Source organism: Leuciscus leuciscus, assembly GCF_965113295.1.
Source record: "Leuciscus leuciscus genome assembly, chromosome: 22".
NCBI lineage: Eukaryota > Metazoa > Chordata > Actinopteri > Cypriniformes > Leuciscidae > Leuciscus > Leuciscus leuciscus.
This window is the reverse complement of record NC_138746.1, coordinates 35812532-35836310: the sequence shown is the minus strand read 5'-3', so window position 1 is coordinate 35836310 and position 23779 is coordinate 35812532. Positions and strand designations below refer to the sequence as shown.

The window sequence follows — 23779 nt, the reverse complement described above, 5'->3', positions numbered from 1 at the left end:
GAGTCAGGGGGATTAGACATGCTGTAAGCTGATTGGACAGAAGTGTTTTTACAGTCCTGCTGAAATGGCAAAACAACCAATCGAGTCACTCCACTGGAGTCTGTTTCACATAATGGTTTTTATACTGAGCTAATCATATTTTCTATCCTCTAACCCGTCCATCCCCTAAACATAAACATCTTAGAAACCTTGTAGCTTCTTTTTGAGTTTCCAAAAATCAATACAATCCAGAGCAATTTTTGTACAGAATCTCATTTGTGGGATTCTGTCATAAACTCTGTGCTGGTAATGCACTGAAAGCATACTGCTTTTTGTGAGAACATAAAAAACTGTATGTTGTGTCATTACACATACAAAGCAAATACTTTTTCTGGTTGTGCTGATTTGGCTCATCAGAGCAACACTCATTCATAAAACAGTTCCCATCATCGACCCTTCAGAGGACCAAAACAATAACAAAAGTCCACTGTGCACGTCTGGTCTTGAAGCACTTCCCATTGTTATATCCCAGAACAGTCAACACTAATGAAGTAATGCATACTACAACAGAGCTAATAAATAAATGACAACTTTCCTCCAAGGACATGTTTACCTTAGGAAATGTTTACCTGATGTGATTTTTCCACTCGAGTGCCATTATCTTGTAGACACTGAGTGCACACTTTCTGCTACAGAAGTGCTTTGCTGCACATTTCTGTGTTTGGTTTCGACTACATTTCCTCGGACCCTCATTAGTGTGTATTGTGTATTGGCAGTATTGTGATTAAACTTTACCTGATGTAAACACAATACTTGAATGAAATTGACGCGATAACGCTCATTATCATAATCATCGCAAAATATGTGACGAACGGCAACTTTAATCACACATGTAAAGAGTTTAATGGCGTTTGTTCCACTCTGGCGTGTGTGTTTGTGACGAACACGGATGACGTTTAATTGCGCCGGTTTGTAAACGTAGCGGTAAAGAAGACATCAGATTTATGGGCTGCTGAAGAAACTGAGTTCATATTGGCAATGTTGCGCAACATAAAAATAATGCAGTTTATTGATGGTCAAAAACATCAGAATGAAGACACTTTTAGGCTTGTCAACTAAAAATACTCCCATAGAAATGTGTTTTACACTTGATTAAAACAGTGTCCAGTAACACACTTACTGTGCTGTGCATATGTAAATAATGGCAATAAAAACAACCACATATCATAGAGAATAATCAGAATAATTAAAATTGCATGTAGACGGGAGTGAAGAGGTTTGATTGTGTAACTGGAAATAATCATAACATTGGTAAACAAGTAAAACCAGTCACTTTGACAGATGCAGAAAACAACTGGCGCTGAGATGTGCGGATTAACATGATCAGGTACACTGTTAAAAATAAACTTTCTGCTTTCACTGCTTCCTAATGTTTGGATCCTTCAGAAGGATACGTTAAAACACGCTAGAAAGGTTTACAAGCTAATAAATCCTCTGTGAGACAGCCTTATCCATTAGCAAATAGAAAAGAAAAAAAAGGTCAGCAATGTCACTGCTCTTTTTTCTGCTGATGCACAATCCGGCTCCTTGAGCAGTGCAGCGGTGCATGAGAAAGCCAGGCTCTAATCCACACTAATAGGATTGTGTAGATTCACCCACCCCCAGTCTCCTCGACACATGTCTGCAAGCCTTCACAACTGCTGGAAAACACTGATAAAATATACAAATGTCAAAAACACCCCCAAAACTGAGCAATATTTATGACTTTAGCAGTATAAATGCCAACTAAATCTCTCCTAAATCTACATATTTCCTCTGATGTTGTGTGTGATGTGTTTATTTCTGGCCCACCATGTCTGGTTTACTGACAAATCTGTTTTGCTCAAGAGAGATTGATGAGTGTGAATCATGCCTGTCTCCCATCAACTTTCACAGGACCTTAGAAGATGCATTTAAGAGATGCATTAAGCTGGTAAAGGCATTGCGAATTTGTCAAGAGGAATGGTCGAAAATTCTCCCTCTACTAAGTCTTATAAGAAGCTAAATTAAACGTAGTGTTGCTGCTAGAGGAGTTACAAGTCACTAAATTCAAAGGTTCACTTACTTTTCCAGCCTGCACTGCATTGAATAAGTGTTCAATGTCTTTAGTTAAAGATTATTGGTGTAGTAAAGTGGTTCTATTTTTTGTTGTTGTTGATGTTATTCAGGGATTGTGATTGTTGGCTTCAGAAGACTTGACAATATTTCTGAGACACACCCTATAATTGTGGCTCAGATGAAGATCAGATTTCATTCTATAAGTATATCATTTTGTAAGGTTCACAAACCTTTTCTTGCTACAGTAGTTCACACTGTCATTCATGAGGTTGGGTCAAGCTGTCGAATCCTGGATCAACACTGATGTGTGAATGGAGACTGAATGACAACTTGATAATAATTTTTGCAGCTAGGTTTCAATGGATGATCTTGTTTTTCAAATCTGGCTCTGAATGATTAAACAAGTTAATCAGGGTCTTGAGTTACTAGAAGATTACAGGTAGACCTATATGAGTTTGATCAGGGTTCGAGTTAAGCAGATGTGAAGCATTCTGCCATATGTGGACAAGGGAAGAAGTTTGCATTCTGATTCTGTTAGAGTATGTCTACATACTAGTACATTAAACTCAATTCATTCAATTTAAATTTAAGTATAAAATAATTAAAAGGAAAAAAAAATTTTTTCCTTGATATGATGCCATAACAGGGCTTAACATGAACTCTTTTGCTCACCAGTGACTGTGGCTAGTGGATTTCCAAAGTTGCAAAAATACAGAGTGAAAGAGATATTTTTTATTTAGCAGCAGGTATATAATGCTGCGGTCACTTTAAGACCTGACGCACGGATCCATTATACTGTTTTATATAGCCGATACACTTGTCTTTATGTGCCGCACTTTGGGTATGAGCACAAAATCTGTGGGAATGAGAAAATTATGCTCAATACGCACAATCCCACGGGGAAATTCAAGCCCTGTAACAGCAACAATATTCATCCGGAGCGAATGAAATGAGTGAGTAAAGGAACGCGGGTTTGTGTGTAACTCGCTGGCGGAGAGATTAGAGAGAGAGAAAGAGCAGCTTGTATTGTGTATCCTGCGGAAGAGTTTCAGATATGTATAGAAAAATCTATATTGTTGACAACACCAGATTGCACTTAGTTTATTATTTCAGATGCCCTTTTAAAAGACTACAATTGAAAAATGTATATTATATGTACATTATATTAAGTGGCTTGTAGGAGTAACTGCGTTTACACGCCACTGCTGAAATACACACACTTTTGGCGGGTGTTAATGTCAAACCCTGGATGCCAAGATTGACCTACTGTTTGTTTTCATGTGCTTTATAATAATCACTGGATTTGCCAAATTTTCCCAGGTTAGTGGCATCAAATCTTATAAAGAGATTCAGAGTTTTGTCCGAGGTGATTAGTAGCAGGTAGATATCCATGAGCATCTATGGGTTATGTAGATATCCATGAGCATCTATGGGTTATGTAGATATCCATGAGCATCTATGGGTTATGTAGATATCCATGAGCATCTATGGGTTATGTAGATATCCATGAGCATCTATGGGTTATGTAGATATCCATGAGCATCTATGGGTTATGTAGATATCCATGAGCATCTATGGGTTATGTAGATATCCATGAGCATCTATGGGTTATGTAGATATCCATGAGCATCTATGGGTTATGTAGATATCCATGAGCATCTATGGGTTATGTAGATATCCATGAGCATCTATGGGCTATGTAGATATCCATGAGCATCTATGGGTTATGTAGATATCCATGAGCATCTATGGGTTATGTAGATATCCATGAGCATCTATGGGTTATGTAGATATCCATGAGCATCTATGGGCTATGTAGAAATCCATGAGCATCTATGGGCTATGTAGATATCCATGAGCATCTATGGGTTATGTAGATATCCATGAGCATCTATGGGTTATGTAGATATCCATGAGCATCTATGGGCTATGTAGAAATCCATGAGCATCTATGGGCTATGTAGATATCCATGAGCATCTATGGGCTATGTAGATATCCATGAGCATCTATGGGTTATGTAGATATCCATGAGCATCTATGGGTTATGTAGATATCCATGAGCATCTATGGGCTATGTAGAAATCCATGGGCATCTATGGGCTATGTAGAAATCCATGGGCATCTATGGGCTAGGTAGCTACCATGGGCGCTCCTAAACGACACATGCTTGCGTTATGTGATGTCAGTATTATAGTCTCTTCCTGTCTAACTGGTCAATTCTAGGACCGAATAAGCTTCAGCGTGGACAGTTTCGCCTACTAGACTATACAGTGTCAAAGGTAATTTACTCTCTACACAAATTCATAACTATTTTACATTTTGGCGAATAGGAGGCCCAGACAGCAACATAGTGTCAGCCCAGATCCGGGCCACATCTGGTACATGTGAATTCAAAGCGTACAAGATGAGGGCCGGATCTGGGCCGACACTAAGTTGCTGTCTGGGTAATTTGTATGAATTCGCACAATCTCAGTCTGTTACAACACCAGTGATGGGGATGTTTAGGGGTGGACCTTAATGCTTTTTTTCTAATAATTGTTCAATTTTGTACGATTCACATCATTTTATCACCTCGTAACAGTTGTGTTTTCCCGGTCCTTCTGAGCAGGGCATGTTCATGGTGTCATGGTGAGTTTCTTCTTTAAAAGTGACTGAGAAGTGATGCGAGAGATTACTCTGATGGCTTGATTCTGGTCTAAAGGCCTTTAAGCCAGTTGCCCAGACGGCAGAAGCACAAAAAGAGAATCAAAAAGCAGAGCTCTGAGAAAAGAGAAAAAAGCTTTACTATAATCTTCTTTTATTCAGTCCTCAAACACATGACCAGATCAATCTGACCAAACACCTACCTATAGCGGCACTCACTGCAGACCCATATGAAAGGAAGCGAGGGTTTTGACAAAGAACCAAATTACTTTACCTTTAATCCTACAAAAAAAATAATAATAATCAAACAATGCGGAGAAATCTGTTATCTTCTGATTTATGTTGTGCATTCTTCTGTTAATAATAGCAGGATTGATTCTTGTAATATATTTTTCCACCCAGTTGTCTTTAAATTCAGGTCCTTGCCTTCTTTTTTTCCTCTTGACTTCCTCCGAGTGATTATTCCCTCCTCTCTCTGTGCTCGTCTGGAGGAACTGGATCGACTGTTGAATAACACAGTTGTCGACTTTGAGGAAAAGAGAGAAAAGAACAAATGAAAAAAGCCACAATGTTTTGATTTGCATTAATAAATTCTTATTAGACAAAATACAGAGTGAAAGAGTTTTTGTTTTTGTTTGACGAGTTAACGCTAGAATGAAATAGGACATACTGAGTAGGACAATTTGACCCGTCAGGATGTGAATTTTGGATTTTTTTTCTCGATTAAAATGCCTCTATGATGCTGTTTTAAAGACTCCTAATGTTGTTTCGGAGTCTCCTACAGGCATCCTTATACGCATCCAAGGTCAAAAACACTTTAATCAGCTAATTTACATTTAATCACTTAGCAGACGCTTTTATCCAAAGCGACTTACAAATGAGGAGAACAATAGAAGCAATCAGTGCTGTAACAAGTCTCAGACTTTTTTTATCTGAAAAAAAACAAAACATTTGAATAATATAGAATAGAAAAGGTAAGTGCTAGTATTAATTGGTCAATTAATAAGACATTTTTTGAAAATGTCTAAAGACTGCTCGAATTGAGATCAATCCTCCAGCTGGGAACAGTCCAGGAAAAGGTATGTGAGAGTGATTTCGTGCCTCTTTGGGACGGCACCACGAGGCGTCGTTCACATGCAAAACACAAGCTTCTGGAGGGCGCATAAGTCTGAACTAGCGAGTTTAGGTATATTGGTGCAGAGCAAGTGGTTGTCTTGTAGGCAAACATTAGTGCCTTGAATTTGATGCGAGCAGCTATTGGCAGCCAGTGCAAACTGATGAAGAGAGGAGTCTCTTCAGCTTGTTGAAGACCACCCTCGCTGCTTCATTCTGGATCAGTTGCAAAGGCTTGATAGTATATGCCGGAAAGGCCGCTAAGAGAGCATTACAATAGTCCAGTCTGGAGAGAACAAAAGCTTGGACCAGGAGATGTGTAGCTCTGATAGGAAGGGTCTGATTTTCCTTATGTTGTATAAGGCAAATCTGCAGGACCGGGCCATTGTAGTAATATGGTCTGTGAAGCTTAACTGATCAATTACAACTCCAAGATTCCTGGCTGTCGTGGAAGGAGTTATGGATGACAAACCTAGTTGAATGGAGAAGTTGTGGTGTAGTGTTGGGTTGGCGGGATCACAAGCAGTTCTGTCTTAGCCAGGTTGAGTTGAAGGTGGTTGTCCTTCATCTAGCAAGAAATGTCTGTCAGACAGGCTGCAATGTGAACAGGTACCGTAGGATCAACCGAGTTGAAATGAAGTACTGTAGAGTTGTGTATCATCAGCATAGCAGTGATAGGAAAAGCCATGTTTCTTAATGAAAGATCCTAGTGATGGCATGTAGATGGAGAAGAGAAGTGGTCCAAGCACTGAGCCCTGAGGCACTCCAGTAGCAAGAAGTTATGACTTAGACACCTCTCCCCTCCAAGACACCCTGAAGGACCTACCTGAGAGGTAAGACTTGAACCACTGGAGTGCAGTTCCTGAGACACCCGTCTTCTTTAGGATTGACACGATGATCTGGTGGTTGACTGTGTCAAAAGCAGCAGACAGATCCAGCAGGATGAGTACTGAGGATTTGGAAGCTGTCTCAGTCTCAGTCTCAGTCTCGCTTTTGAAGCCAGATTGGTTGTTGTTGTCCAACTCATAATCTCCACTGCAGCATTAGCTCTTCTCTCTTAGTGTCTGAAGTAGTTCGATCAAGGATTCAGTCTCTCTAAGCCCCGCCTCTCTGAGAGCTGCTCTGCTGTGATTGGTCTGAAACCAAACACTCATTATCATATCTGAATCTCAGCTCTTGATCACAGTGATACGAACAGTAACGATGGCGTGGGTTTTTACCATATCAATCTCATCAAAGTGGATTTGCTTTGTCAGCAGAAAACAGCATCTTCTCCACATGAACAACACGAACCAAACTCTTCCAGTCTCAGATACACTACAGTGTTTGAGGGCGGGGCAAAGAGACGTGGTTCAGCCAATGAGGACTATAGGCTGGCATTATGGAAATTTGTTACAAACCTACATAGGTTAATGTAGGAAGTAAAACTGGAGTAGAGATGTGACGTAAGAACCCAGAAGTCTAATTCGCCGCTGGTTCCTTCACGATTTTCCTATGGGGTTTTATAATGGGGCTTTTCAATTTATGAGTAAAATAAAGCCTGCGGTAATCATAGCTTGACGTTTTTTTCTACAATGTAAATTACACACACTCACACACCAAGCTGTCTTATCTAGTTACTGATTAAAAACTTCCGTTTTTGAAAATAAACATAACTGCTTCAAAATTCATGTTTTTACTATGGGTGTGTGCAGGCTTTATTTTACACATAAACCGAAAAACCCCATGGTCTTGAAATAAAACACTTGAAAAGTGTCTTGAGGTGTGGCAACATCACCAGCGCCTCGACTCTGTATAATTCACCAGCCTGTTGTCGATTATTACTTACATGTTCTATGTATTCTCATAAATCTTGCATGTGTATAGTGTGCCTAGTAATGTTATTTACATATTTTTTATCACAGGTTCAGAAAAAAAACATCCATCCCCCCACCCATCCATCAATCCATCCATCCATCCACCCACCCATCCATCCATCCATCCATCCATCCATCCATCCATCCATCCTACGGAGAGAGCCGGAAACTTTGTATAGTTACATGATACTGTTTTGTTATCGCTGATAGATTTAACCTAATCTCTGTGTGTGTTTGCACATCTGTGTCTCCTGCAGCCGGCACCACGTATATATTTGGGAGAGATGGAGGTCTGATCACATACACATGGCCACCGAATGAGCGTCCGAGCACTCGAGCAGACCGGCTGGCCATGGGCTTCAGCACCCAGCTGAGAGAAGCAATACTGGTGCGAGTCAACAGCTCCTCTGGGTTAGGGGACTATCTCAAATTACACATCGTAAGTACACCATTTATCTTAGAATTTTCTATGGAAAATTTAAAAAGTATATTCCAATATTGCCTTTAAAATGATTTATAGATCCATTTATTAATGTGCACATGGTCATTTACACAAGAAAGCAAGGCATATACAAGCACTGCCATCTACTGGTCTACAGATCTACACGAAAGTTTGAAACAACAGAGGCAGGAGTTTTTGCAAATGAGCCCCGCCTCCACTCACTCACTCAGCTCAGAGATCCACTGGTTGACGATCACACGTTGATCTGATTGGTTACAAGGTAGTTTGTGACGTCAGAAACACCAGCGATTTCAAAGCGTGTTTTTGAGACTGTCTTTGGTTCACTGCAGTTTTAAGGAGAAAATACTCAGCAATGCTGTCGACTTATGAACTACACATGGTTTGTCTTAAAGCAGATTAAAAACACCACATAGACACATAAACTACATTAAAAGCTGGATTTACACCACAGGGGGACTTTAAATAGAGCTTTTTACAATACAGATTGTTTTGCAGCATTTCAGTGATAACAGGGAAATAATGATCAGTGAGGCAGAGTTCAGTTCTGCAAAAGCAGCAAGATTTCTGCTGCTTATAACATTTACATTTATTTATTTATTTAGCAGATGCTATTATTTACAGCAACTTACAATGTGGAATGCAACAATCGATTCATCTTAAGGAGGCAATAACAAAAGAATTGCTAACAATGGTCCAGAATAGTATATGCTACTTAAAGAAATAGTGATTTTTTTTTTTATAGCAAGTCAAGTCATTTATTTATGTAGTGCTTTATATGATATAGATTGTTTCAGAGTACTTCACATTAATAAACAGGAAAATAACAGTTGTAAAATTCATCACTTATTTCAGCTGTAAAGCAGTTCTACAGAAGACAATAGTGTCATTATTCAACTGAGTTTAGCGTAACAGGAGGCAGTTCAGGGGTCGCTGAGATGAGTTTTCAGCTTTCTCTTGAATATCGGCAGGTATTCGCTGTCCTGATTGGGTTGGGAAGATCATTCCACCAGCAGGGAACAGTGAATGAAATCATTCGGTTCCTGAACCATACTTTTTTCGATACCAATTTTATGAACAGATAATGTTACATCAGAGGCTGTAACATTAATGTGAAGAGGGGAAAAAACAAGAAAGCTAAACTGTTAATGCAGCCGACCTGAAGGATAAGCACACTTTACAAGATGCCTAGTTTAATACGAGGCTTTGAATAAAATCAAATATTTTATTCTAATAAAAATTAGAAGATTTTTGGGCAAACAAGTGCTACACAACAGAGGTTTACTGTTAAAATTATAGCATGGAAGAAAATTTGTTTTAATAATAATTGTATTATTATGATTATTATTAGTAGTAGTAGTATTACATTAAGATGTACATTATACTGTACAAGAGTAATATATTTCTACCGCAGTTTCTTTAAGTTAAACCAAACTTTTATTTTGACGGGTTGACCGTCTTCTGTGATGAGAAGTTTCTCTCTCATGTCTTCACTGTATCTCTCTATTCATCAAAGAATCCTTTTTTTATTTTTTATTTTTTTATTACTGTTTTCAACATTGATAATAATCGTAAATGTTTCTTGAGCATCAAATCATCATATTAGAATGATTTCTGAAGGATCATGTGACACTGAAGACTGGAGTAATGATGCTGAACATTCAGCTTTGATCACAGGAATAAATTACACTTTACTATATATTCACATAGAAAACAGTTATTTTACATCCTAATAATATTTCACAATATCACTGTTTTATTGTATTTTTAATAAAATAAATGCAGCCTTGGTGAGACTTCTTTTAAAAAGATTAAAACTCTTTTGAACTGTCTCAAGGGTAGAATGTAGGTGATTCTATTTGGATAGTGAAATGGTGCAGTACCGCCACAGTGGCGGGGAAGACGAGAATATCTTTCTTCGCTAGATTGAGTTGCAGGTGATGTTCTTTCACCCATGCTGAGATGTCTGCCAGTCAGTCTGAGATCTGTGCAGCTATTTTGGGATTGTGTGGTTGAAATGAAAAGCAAAGCAACTGCATGAGAAACCATGTTCCTGTGTAATGAAGTCCCAGTGATGTAGTGAATATGGAGAAAAGGAGGGGTCCTAGAACAGAGCCTTGAGGTACCCCTGTGAGCAGCTGATGTGCTTTAGATATCTTCTCCCTCCAGGTAACCTTGAAATACCTACCTGTGAAGTAAGATTCAAACCAGCAGAGTTCCAGTGATGCCCAATGATGAGAGTGTGGACAAAATGATCTGATCTTTAATGGAGTCAAAAGCTGCAGACCGATCTAGCAGAATTCACTGGAACAGCTTTCTCAGTCTGCAGAGCTTCAGTGACCGATACCAAGGCAGGCTTTGTTGAGTGGACACTTTTAAATCCTAATTAGTTGTTGTCCAGCCCGGTTGTTCTGTGAAAAGAAAGATGAACGAGTTGTTTTCAACCAGGTGTTTATGCTATGAACTGGAGGAGAGAGTCAGGCCTCTAACTTTCTATGATTTAAGTGATTAGAGAAGGTTTTCTACGCAGCTGCATGAATATGGTGGGGAAAGCGCCTGTGAGGAGAGATGTGTTGATTATGTGTGTGAGTGCCCGTAGAAGTGTTGGAGAAATGGCTTGTAGAAGGTGTGAGGTGATGGGCTTTTTATGAAGCAAGGCTCAAAATTGCGACCTTCATATACTCCCGAAAATTTAATCTATGCGACCTCAGTTTGTTTAGGAGCATTTGTGCAAGTGCAAATAATTCATGTGGTACGACCTTTTTTCTACACATGCACATGCAATATCATAAAAAGTGCCGGTTTGTGCTTCAAACACACGATCGCAAGAGGCCAGTTTTTAATCTCTATTCTGGACTTGTGCACAAACTGCCTTGCAATAATTTCCCGAAATGTAATTTGTGTAAAATATTACGAAGCCTGTTAACAGGACGTTAACACAGGCCAGAGATGTGGGACACGCTGAAGACGAACGTAAAGAAGAGAGCGCAGATGCACAGCAGAGAAAACACCAGGCACAGCAAGATCACTGTTCGTGACGCTCGAAATATAGGAAGAAAAATATAAATATTGAATTGAGGAGGGGATTTACAGTAATGTATCTCTGAAGGAAACTCACTGTCTTCAAACAGGCATTTTCTTTTCCTCTTACCTCCTTATTAAGTCGTGTTTATAAGCGCAGCTGCTTTATTACAGCAGTACCAAAGAAACGCTTCTTTTTCATAAGCGCCACCTTCTGTCAGAGAGTGAGTTTGCATTTTCATTCAGTCCATCTGTATTTGTGCTGTGCAGGTGTGTCTTGTGCAACATAATTTTACAAAGCTAAAGTCAGACCATTTTTTATTTGCTCTAAGTCTTGAAATTATGCAATCTTATTTAAATCTAAACCCCTGCTCAGGCCAATTTGCTTGTAAAAAATAAATAAATCAGATTCTGCAATGACAAATCATGATCGGTGCATAACTACCATATTCATTTCTATACAAAACGTGTTGTTTTTAAATAAAATAAATATTTTAATATATATAAATTGTAGTTGTGGTGCTCCTTAATTTTCGGTGTGCTCCTAACTTTTTGAGCACCGGTTTTTGGACTTTTTGAAGTTTTGAGCACCGGTGCTACCAAATCAAAAAGTTCATTTCTAGCCCTGTGAAGAACATTGATAACCAGGGTTTGGAAGAAGGAGTAGCACACACTGGCCTGGAGGAGAGAGGACAGATACTGTCTAGACCGGATGTAAAAGTGGAGCATAAAGTGTTTACGGTTAGGGATTAAAAAAAAAAAAATGTATTTGGTGAGGGAGAAAAGAAAGGATGACAGAATAAGAAAGGAGGAAGGGAGGAAGGGAGAAAGTGAGCGTAAAGGTTTCGTCTGAATTCAGAGTAAGGAGTTGTAAAATAAATGTCGTAAAGAAATGAGCAGAAATGTGAACTAAAACTAAAGTAGGAAAGGGGAAAGAGGACAGCAGAAGTCCAGCTCCTCTGGAAAGTTGTCCAGCTGACCTGGGGCGTTTAATCCCACCGCTCACTTTAGTGACTGTAAAGAAAGTGTTCATATATGAAGCTCTACAAATGTTATTGACTGCTGTTTTAGTGCATTTTCGGCCAATATGGAGAGAATAAAGTGTCTCAATTAAATTTGTGTTGTTTCACATAGTTAGTGCAAAAGGTCACATGACCAGAGCAGATTAAGTCGTGTTTGCAACATCAGTAGACGATGATTGCATCAAAGCTCAAACACAAAAGGGTAGTAAAGTATGTTAACAAAGACATTACAAAGATTTTTGGAACACATTATCTTTAAGGTGTCTAGTATTAATATATTAATTCACAATTATTCAGTTTTGTTGAGTGTGGTCATAGAATGAGTAAAGATGAGAAAAATAAGTGTGTTAAATAACAAGGCTGATGTAGGCTATGAAAGAATTTTCAGCATACACATTATCTCAACATAAAACACAATTTTTCACACACTTTTCCATACAAATTTCAAAAAATAATTATTGATTATTTCAAGGGGCAACTAATGACACATCATTTGGATATTTTCATGCCTGGGAAAAATGTGGGTTTAAACGGGTTAATCTCGGCAATGTGGAGTTTGGTAGGAAGTGTGACATTAACTGCAGCAAACTCAAAAGAATAGTTGTTTCTCAGAGAAGAGCGAGTTGAATATTCCCCGCAGACCTGTACAAGAGTCTGTCAGAGAGGTCAGCAGGGGTCACACTCAGGTCTCTGTCAATCCCAAGATGCCAAGAGCTGAGTGGGGAGCAAAGGCCAGTGTATGTCTGCTGCGTTTACAGCCGACTGGCCATTCCAGAGCCCAAAAGAAGACAGAGAGGTGCAGACTAGACGCTGGTTAGTAAGATTGCATCGTTTTCTGCGTCAGATGCAAGCGTGCCGCACAAGCCCTGAAAAGTGAAGCCAAAGCTCGATCGCCCCCCGGTGGCTGGTCCTAGTATAGGTCATAAGCCCCGCCTCCTCATGTTATTCAACGGGACATGAGACCAACTAAACAGTTAAATTACACTTCAAATATATTTTTTCCAAAGGTGGTTTCTGTCATTTGCTGTCATTTTTATCAGGCTGATGTAAATTCAAGTGTCTGTTTTTAAAATAAGTTTGTTTCTAGTTAGTTACGTGATGCCATAAAAACAGTGGTGTAGACAGCTGTGATTGACAGGTTCTCTGAGCGAAGTCACTGAAGCACCAACAGACTTTTTTTCGGGATCTTCGAAGGACTGAGGAGGTTGTATTTACTTTATTTGAACAAGCCTCTTGTCGTACTGCAATCAACAGACATCAAAATTGGAGCAGAACGGAGGAACGGAGCAGACATAGGCCACTTAAAAAAAGTGCAGGGAGAGTGCGATCTGCAAGAGTGAGGGCGGATCGTTGATTTCGCGGCTTTACTTCCTGCTCACTACTGCGCAGCATAGGCGCCGATTTATGTTTTCCTCCATGGGTGCTCATGGGCGCACGCCCTTTAAAAAAATAAAATAAAAAAAAGGGCCAAAAATGTTTGCATTTCAGAACCTTAGGAAATGGACAGCGGCCGACACTTAACAGTGTTAAATTTGAAAAATACTGTTCGATAGAACTGCTTGGTTTGTTACCACAGTAACAGTTATCTGCGTGCTTCCTCCGCGATGAAGTTCCACATTTGCGGCTATCCAACACGAAAATGCATGCAGCAAAGCCTTTCACAACATTGTTTTCTTCAGTTTTGTCGACAACTTTACCATCTCCACTAGCTATTCTTTTCTTCAACTCCTCAGCATCCATCTCGACGACTGCAAACAGATCGTGGGCGCGCGGTTATGATGACTTTTTAAAAGTGAAAGTAGGTATAGACTAGAGACTCCTGGGAGGGCGTGGGCACAGATAAACTGATGTGGATTTTAAATTATTTTATTGACTTGAAATACGGGCATATTTTTGTAGATGTGTTCCTAAAAATGTGCATATATTTTTACGTTTGCACGTGATTGTTTTAAACCCGTGTTTAGACCCGTGTTTCCCCCGTGTCCGACCCGACCCGCACCCGTTTGAGCAAAATTTGCGGGTAGGCTACCCGAACCCGCGCAGGACTCTGTCACACAAGTCCACACAGTAAAAATTAGATTTGTTGACTCACCATTGCGGTTAATTCTTCAGAAGGAACAGAATTAAAAGAACTGCTTTGCAGCTGCGTACAGAGCATGGTCACTAAAGAGGCAGCTTTCATCCGAGAAACGCTGTGATTGGTGGATAGGATATGGAGCAGGCGATACCATAGATATCTATGGGCGATACTACTCGACTGACAGCGACATAACCAATCACAGTGTGACAGACGCTTCACATAGCGCCAACTGCAATGATTAATTTTAAATGAATGTAGCCAAAGCGTTAGCCTACTGGCAGTCTGGCACACGTGGGTGCTCGAGCCCCGGAGCACCCACGGTATCAGCGCCTATGCTGTGCAGGTCTGGTCCCGAGATCGCTACTGCGCAGACTCAAGTCCCAAGATGTCAGCGCCATATCGGGACACTGGTAGCTTCAGTTCTCACCAATGGAAGAGAGCGAAGGAAGAGAGCGTCCATCTTTTTTTACAGTCTATGGTCAGATGCATCCTCAGCCAGAGCTGGACCTGCATGTGTTCACAGATATCAGAAGAGATATCCCAGCATGCTTTAAACGCTATTTTGGAGCCACTTCTACAGGCGCCTCTATTCTCTAAAGTGGGCTGTGTTTTCCAACCGGTGTACAGTTAAAGGCACACTACGTACGATTTTTGGATAAAAAAATTCACTAGAACAATGTTATATATTTTGTTGATTTGTGTACTTACATTATCCCAAATGTTTCTAAGATTGTTTAAATCCAGAGAAATAAGCAGTTTTAACCAGGACACGGACCGTGTGTCACCTATCAATGACATCATACCCTCGATTTCCGAATTTTTGTATTTTTTATTTCGTAGAAAACATGGGGTTTATTATGTGTTTTATTAGACGGGTGAGCAGCTGTTTGGATACATTTGACAGAAAACGAATCATTCTTATACAGCTCAACACAGTTAGTCTTATTGTTTAAATCTCATTTTCGTGATTTATCCCACGAATACCATATTTACCATCGGTCTGCAGTGTGAAACAAGTGCCTCGTAGTAGCCACAACGAACACACAGAGTAGCATTATTACAACTTTTAACACACTCAGATGTATCTAATATGATAAACAGCGCTGCGTTACCGCACATACGCATGAAAGAGGCGAAGCGTCTGTGTTTTTTCACATAGTGTAACTGCGTAGCGCTTCTGTGTTGTACGTCACACGTATCACACACATGACCAGCGTCGGCCAATAGTGAGCCTATGTGTGACGTACAACACAGACGCACAGTTACACTACGTGAAAAAACTCGAGGCCCAGAGACAAGGAAATGAATAGTGGAATAAAGTCGTTATTTTTGGGGTTTTTTACGCACAAAAAGTATTCTCGTCGCTTTATAAACTTAAGATTGAGCCACTGTAGTCACTTGGACTATATTAACGATGTCTTTAATGCATTTTCTGGGCCAGCAAGTTATAATGTCTTAGAAGCCTATGGAGGAGTGAGATAGCTCTCAGATTTAATCAAAAATATCTTAATTTGTGTTCCGAAGATGAACGAAGTTCTTACGGGGTGGAACAACATGAGGGTGAGTAATTACTGACAGAATTTTCATTTTTGGGTGAACTAACACTTTAAGTTTACTGACCTACTTTTCATCTAAAGGTAACTAAGTAACCACCGGAAGTGCGAGTACACTGCTTGGCGATTTCGAACGTTCCGAAACCAGGAAATTAGATAATGGCCAATCCTGCGAGATTAAGGCGTCATCAAGATACGTCTTTGTTTTGAATAAACGACCTCTAGTGGCGAAAAGTTACATAGTGTGCCATTAAACTTGCTTTATTTCAGCAGTGTTTAGATGATGGCTGTACACTGTCAGCGCTCAGGGTTTGTGTCGCAGGTATTGCAGCTCATCATGCTCTGATTGCTGCCGGCTCTAGAATTATCTCATCAGATTTCAGGAGTTAGGAGTTCAAAGTCTTCGTTCAGGGCACAGGATATTATATCTGATTTCACAATCTTGAGAAAATGCCATGCATATGGCTGAGTGCCATGCATATGGCTGAGGAGGTATAGATTTTAACAAATCATAATTACCATTCATGACCTCTAAAGCAAACATTAGCCATTAAAGACATAATTGATAACTAACAGCGAATAAGTATATAAAACCATTTTATATTTGATCATTTATAAATCAGTGTATAATGGATTATGGGCATGCACATTTATAAATATATTTATAGAATAGTAATACTAATACTTTCCAGTCCACACTTAAATGATGTTCTGTGAAACTGAATGAGATTTTTTTTTATTGTTATTATTTATTTTTTTGTAATGTACTTTTTCATTTTGGACTTTTGCAGCTTTAAAGCTTCAAAATGAATGCAAAAGCACAGCTTCACATTCATTATATTGAAAACAGTGGCCAAAATATTCTTCTGAAATTCACCTTTTGTTTTCCAAAGAACAAAAGGTAATAACAGTGTTGAACAGCATGAGGTGGAATAATATTGACAGAATTTTTTGGCTGAACTTTTCCGTTAAAGAATTGTTTTTTGAAATTGTTAAATGGAATTAGAACCAGAATTGTTAAATTATTGCTGATTCCCATCTCTGTTGCTGGGGAATTAAAGGGTGTTTGCCTCCTGATCCTGGATCAGATCAGTCAGCGCTGAGGAGATTGTCCTTCTCGAGATCTTGGATCTATGAGATGATCTGCAGTTCTGTGTGTTTGAGTGGAATGAGGATGGTTAGAAACATTGTGAGTTGAGGACACAGTGTAAAGTGTAGATTTGACCCACAAGCTCCTGAACCTTGAAGCCTTGCTTTTGCATCTTGAATGACAGTGAATTCCCATTTTCCTCCTTCAGGAACACTAGAGAAGAGATGGTTTGAGAAGTCAGGGTGAATGCGTTTTGCTTTCTGTCCTGTAACTGTAAACATCTCTTCAAGATAAAAAAAAAGTTCTGTTTGCAGTGGATATGAATCTATTAAATTCCAGTACGAGACTGTGTTGCTTCTCAGTTTTGTGCTCATCTGTGATTGATCATTCATCTGAAAGCTCTTTTGTTTTGTGCCCGTCTGCCTTCATTGTTTTTCCAGAGCGTGTTGTGCGTATGTTTATTCTTGCCGTGGCTCCGCTGGGAAGTCTGTCGCACGCAAATCCCAGCACACCAATTAAACACCTGGCCGTTGACACGAACTTAGACAGATCACATTACATGCCGAGATTAGACCTGCTGCTGCTGAGCATCTCATAGACACGCACATAAACCCAAGATCCCAGAACAGCACTGCGACTCTGGCACGCGATTCTGCCTCGCTCACCCCCGTGTGACAGTGAGTTTACTCAGGGCTCATAAGATACTGTGATTATGCCATCATACATACAGTTGACATTATTACATATTTGTGTGTGTTTTGAGGTGTGTGTGCTTTCACTGTTAGAGCATCTCCTCCCTCTCTCATGACTGTCACTGCTGTTTCCATAGTAACTGTGCAAGTCTTTTCTCAAAACTGCTTTTAGATGTTGTGTCACCTGTATGGTTTTTACACTCTGTATTTGTAAAGAACAAATCTGTATCATAAGAGCTCATTGGGCGTTACTGCTAAATTTCAACATTCTCACTGGATCAAATTCATTCTCAGGTAGACTCACATGCTTGCTTAAAAATAATACATCCATAGGGACCAGAAAAAAATGTCCCCACAAGACCATGTTTTATTGGGACTTTCTATATACATAATGATTTGTATACTGTCAAACTGTATATTCTCTCCCCTTACACTAACCTGACTCCTAAACCTACCCATCACACAAAACCTTCAGCATTTTTACATTTTCAAAAAAAACATTACTTTTTTTTTTATGTATGTATGATTTATAAGCTGTTTTCCTCATAGGGACCAAAAATGTCCCCACAAGGACAATGATTTCAGATATTGCCATATTATTATATTATATTGCCACACATAACTGAGTTTTTACATTTAATGCCTAAAAGGTTCCCTTCCTGCTCAGCTACTGTTCGAACGCTCTTGCTTATTGCTCCGCGCTTTGCTCTATCACTTTTATATTTTATCTTCTATACTTTTATAATTTGAGCTCCTTTTATCACCTAATTTTAACTTCAGCAAATCAGCACAGTGCTCAAACGACAAAGTTTGGATTACTACAAAAACGCAGAATTCTTCTACCCGACCAGCTTACATTCCGGGGAAAGAAAAACACAACTGCCTACAAGGATAAGAGAGAAAATGCCCCTTCTGGAATCTTCTTGCTGCACTAACTGCCACAGACTTTTACAAAGGATTGCAGTTCTTGAAACAAAGTTATTTACGGGACCACCAAACCAGACGGAACACACAACAGAGCTTCGTCATGGACGCCCTCAGCATATAGCCGGTGAGTCCCATGAAACTAGTGCTCCTCGACAGGTAGAGAAACAAGCCGATCGACTTACAAATCGATGGCACAAACGGGGAGCGAGACCCAAAGGCACTCGAGACATCAGACTGTCACGAGCCCCACATATTGCCGCAGTAGCATCCTCTACCCCAGATACAGCTCTGACAAAGATTGCAAACACTGGTCTCCTACCAACACCTATACATCTTGAGAACAGATTTGAAGTACTAATGAATGTAAATGAGGAATCCCCAAACGTGATGAATGTGATCGAACACAGACTGTATCAGCCAGTAGCTAACACTGATGCTAACTGGCGCTCAAGGTCGAGCAGACAGCGGCACTCAGCTCAGAGCACAGCCGAGCCCAGGACTCTGATAGTGGGGGACTCCATAATCAGAAACATTAGCAGCAGGGATACAACTACATGCTGCCTTCCACAAGCAACAACTTCTGATAACAGGGAACTTCAGAACATTCTGATGAAACATAAGACTGCAAATCGACTCATAATTCATGTGGGGAAGAATGATATTCATAAAGAGCAGTCAGAACTCCTTAAGAAGGATTTCAATGAACTTTTTGAAACACTTAAAAAACTGAAAGTTCAGACATTCATCAGTGGACCACTCCCAGCAAGAGGGACAAACAGGTTTTCACGGTTGCTTGGGATTAATACATGGCTGCAAAAAACCTGCAATATAAAAGGAGTAAACTTCATTGACAACTTCAATCTCTTCTGGAGTCAGAGACAACTATTTCATCGGGATGGCCATCACCCAAACAAACTTGGTTCAAGAGTGTTAAAGGACAATATCTACTTCTCCCTCAATCATCCTTCTGCAGTGTGTGCCAAACCACTCAATCAGAATGGCACACACACACCTGGACACAGTATGAATGACCACAGGACTTCACTTCAGAATGGACATGATGTTGACATATCACACAAGGACAATGATAACACCACTGAGCCACAACAACCTCTGCTCACGGACACAATCTCAGCTGAGCCATGCCCACAGAGCTCACCACAGACAGACACATCAGAACTGCTCCAAGATTCAGCACCCAAGGACGACTTCCTGGAAAACAGCCAGGGAAGCCAGGACAGCATATCACAGCCTCCTATAACACCAGAGCAACAGCCCCTTTCACCAGACACGTTTTCCCTCTCGCCAGCAACTCCACTTCTGTGCTTCTCACAGAAAATGGAAGAACTGGTGCATGCTGGAACCAGACTATCACACTCTTTTGCTGCAAGCCCCCAGATATCAACCAAAAAACGTCGGGCACCGCTACCACCAAAGCCTGCAGGCCCAGCTCGCCCTCCCCCTGCCTCTGTGAGAGCTCTTCGGCCTCTGCCACAACGCCAGGGCCCACACCCTCCTCCATCTGCTCGAGGTGAACCAAAAACAACTGATACCAGCTCTCAGTGATGTGTGTCGGGTCCCCGCTTTGATAACAGTAACTTTCTCAAATGTTTACAGAACAAGCGGGAACCCAGTGTGCCTGTATCTTTCTCTATTGCTGTTCTATCACAAGATAGAAAGTCTAAGGCCTTTAATAGCCGTACAGCAAACTCAACTAATCTGGTGCCTATTGCACGTCTAACTAAGATTGGTGTAGGGAAAAAAAGTAAGACTGTTAAGTTAGCAATTTTAAACATCCGCTCACTTAAAAATAAATCACTTCTAGTCAATGACTTAACCACAAACAACCTGGACTTTATGTTTCTAAATGAAACCTGGCTAGAAGACAGCTGCAGTGCAACAATCCTCAATGAAACATCCCCTCCTAACTTTACTTTTATGAGTGTCTGCAGAGCTGTTAAGAGAGGTGGGGGTCTAGCTGCTCTTTTTAAAGATATCTATCAATGTAAGCAAATATCATTTGGGAACTACACGTCTTTCGAATATCTGGGTATTGTATTAAAAGGTGCTCCACGCATTTTACTCATCATTATTTACAGGCCTCCAAAATACTCTCCAGCCTTTGCTGAGGAATTTACAGAACTGTTATCAACAATTACCTCAGAGTTTGACTGTTTTGCCATTGCTGGAGATTTTAACATTCACATAGATAATGCAGAAAACAATATGGCAAAAGAAATCAAAACTGTTTTAAAAACTTTTGATCTGACTCAGCATGTACATGGACCCACACACAATCATGGACACACTCTAGATTTACTTATCAGTAAGGGTCTAAACATCTCATCGATTGTTATTAAGGATGTAGCACTGTCTGATCATTTCTGTATTTTCTTTGATATATTGATCTCTCCTGCCACTGAAGCTAGATCTGTGTCTGTCAAGAAGAGATGCTTAAATGAGAACACTAGTGTACTATTTATGAAGGCTATATCCTTAACACCAAGCATATCTGCTGACTCTGTTGATTTTCTCCTTGATTCTTTTAACTCAAAAGTTAAAAGTGCAATTGATGATATTGCTCCTGTGAAAGTCAGGAAGAAGAGTGGCAGACAAAAAGCACCTTGGAGAAACTCAACAGCAGTGCAAAATATGAAAAGACAATGCAGAAAAGCAGAGCGCATGTGGCGGAAGACAAAGCTTGTAGTCCATTATAACATCTACAAAGACAGCCTTCATGCTTTCAATATGGAACTAGGCAAAGCTAGACAGACTTTCTTCTCAAATATTATAAACTGCAATTTAAACAACACACGCACTCTTTTTGCTACTGTAGAGAGACTGACAAACCCCCCAAGCCAGATTCCCAGTGAAATGCTCTCAAACAGCAAGTGCAGTGAGTTTGCTTCTTTCTTCTCTGACAAAATCAATAATATCAGAAAGGTGATCAGCACATCATTGAGTTGTGCTGGGGTCAGACAGATCAGACCACCTGAAAAAGTAGTAACTTTGTCTGATTTCAAAAAAATTGATGGCAAAATTTTGGTAGAAACCGTACAGCACCTTAAAACATCAACCTGCGCTCTTGACACACTTCCGACATCTTTTTTCAAAAGTGTGTTAAACAGTTTAGAAGCAGATCTTCTAGAAGTGGTAAATGCCTCACTTCTCTCTGGGAGTTTTCCAAACTCCCTGAAAACTGCAGTTGTCAAGCCCCTCCTGAAAAAGAACAATCTGGATAAGACCATATTAAGCAACTATAGACCGATCTCAAATCTTCCTTTCATAGGCAAGATCATTGAAAAAGTTATCTTCAATCAGCTGAACAAATTCTTAAGCTCGAATGGATACTTTGATAATTTTCAATCTGGTTTCCGACCGCACCACAGCACAGAGACAGCGCTCATAAAGATAATAAACGATATTCGCTTAAATACTGATTCAGGAAAATTATCAGTGCTGGTACTACTCGACCTCAGTGCTGCATTTGACACTGTCGATCATAACATACTTCTTGACAGGCTGGAAAACTGGGTGGGGCTTTCTGGGATAGTCCTAAAATGGTTCAGGTCATACTTAAGTCAAGTCAAGTCAAGTTTATTTGTATAGCGCTTTTCACAATACAGTTTGTATCAAAGCAGCATCACAGTATTAAATTTAAATAATACAACAAAGTTTATTTCAAGAGGAATTTATTGATTGATCAAATTAAATTAAATATCCCCAAAATATCCCCAACTGAGCAAGCCAAAGGCAACAGTGGCAAGGAACCGAAAAACTCCATCAAGTGACCTAATGGTGTCCTAAAACTCCATCAGGTGACCTAATGGAGAAAAAAAAACCTTGGGAGAACCCAGGCTCAGTCGGGGGCCAGTTCTCCTCTGGCATTTATGAGGTAGAGGCCGGATTGTAGTTTGAACTGTGGGATTATATGAATGCCTGGCTGAAGAGATGCGACTTTAATCTAGTTTTAAACTGGGAGAGCGAGTCTGAGCAACGAACAGTATCAGGAAGACTATTCCAGAGTTTTGGAGCCAAATGTGAAAATGCTCTCCCTCCTTTGGTGGTTCTGGATATCCTAGGTATGACCAAAAGCCTTGAATTTAGTGATCTTAAAGAGCGCGATGGATTATAGGGCGATAGAAGATCCGTTAAATAGACTGGAGCTAAGCCGTTTAGGGCTTTATAAGTCAGTAGCAATACCTTGTAATTAATACAGAACTTTATAGGTAGATGGGAGAGGTTATTATGTGAGTATAGGAGACCATAAGTCTGAGTGGACATCCATGACATGCAGAGTCCCTCAAGGCTCAATTCTTGCGCCACTCCTGTTCAACCTGTATATGCTCCCAATGAGCCAAATAATGAGAAACAACCAAATTGCTCACCACAGCTATGCAGACGACACACAGCTGTACTTAGCCCTATCGCCTAATGATTACAGCCCCATTGACTCCCTGTGCCAATGCATTGATGAAGTCAACAGTTGGATGTGTCAAAACTTTCTTCAATTAAACAAAGACAAAACTGAAGTTATTGCGTTTGGAAACAAAGATGAAGTTCTCAAGGTGAACGCATACCTTCACTCTAGGGGTCAAACAACTAAAAATCAAGTCAGGAATCTTGGTGTGACACTAGAGTCAGACCTTAGTTTCAGTAGTCATGTCAAAGCAATAACTAAATCAGCATACTATCATCTGAAAAATATTGCAAGAATTAGATGCTTTGTTTCCAGACAAGACTTAGAGAAACTTGTGCATGCTTTCATCACCAGCAGGGTGGATTATTGTAATGGACTCCTCACTGGCCTTCCCAAAAAGACCATAAGACAGTTGCAGCTCATACAGAACGCTGCCGCCAGGATTCTGAGCAGAACCAGAAAATATGAACATATCACACCAGTCCTCAGGTCTTTACACTGGCTCCCAGTTAGATTTAGGTTTGATTTCAAAGTATTATTACTGGTATATAAATCATTCAATGGCCTAGGACCTCAATACATTGCAGATATGCTCACTGAATATAAACCCAACAGATCACTCAGATCATTAGGATCATATCAGCTAGAAATACCAAGGGTTCACTCTAAGCATGGTGAGTCTGCTTTTAGCTATTATGCCAGCCGCAGCTGGAACCAACTTCCAGAAGAGATCAGATGTGCTCCTACAGTGGTCACATTCAAATCCAGACTCAAAACACTTGTGTTTAGCTATGCATTTACTGAATGAGCACTGTGCCGCTGTTC

The 23779-nt window shown here is 40.0% G+C and overlaps 1 protein-coding gene across 9 annotated transcripts in view; it reads left to right on the top strand.

Moving 5' to 3' along the window:
• Window positions 1–23779, top strand: part of LOC309486437 (neurexin-1a-like) — a 174389-nt gene that overhangs the window by 125396 nt on the left and 25214 nt on the right. For all 9 annotated transcript variants that reach the window (XM_082153742.1, XM_082153745.1, XM_082153747.1 and 6 more), the window contains one exon: window positions 7947–8128. In XM_082153742.1, coding sequence (XP_082009868.1) covers window positions 7947–8128 — 182 coding nt within the window. The remainder of the gene's footprint in view (window positions 1–7946; window positions 8129–23779) is intronic.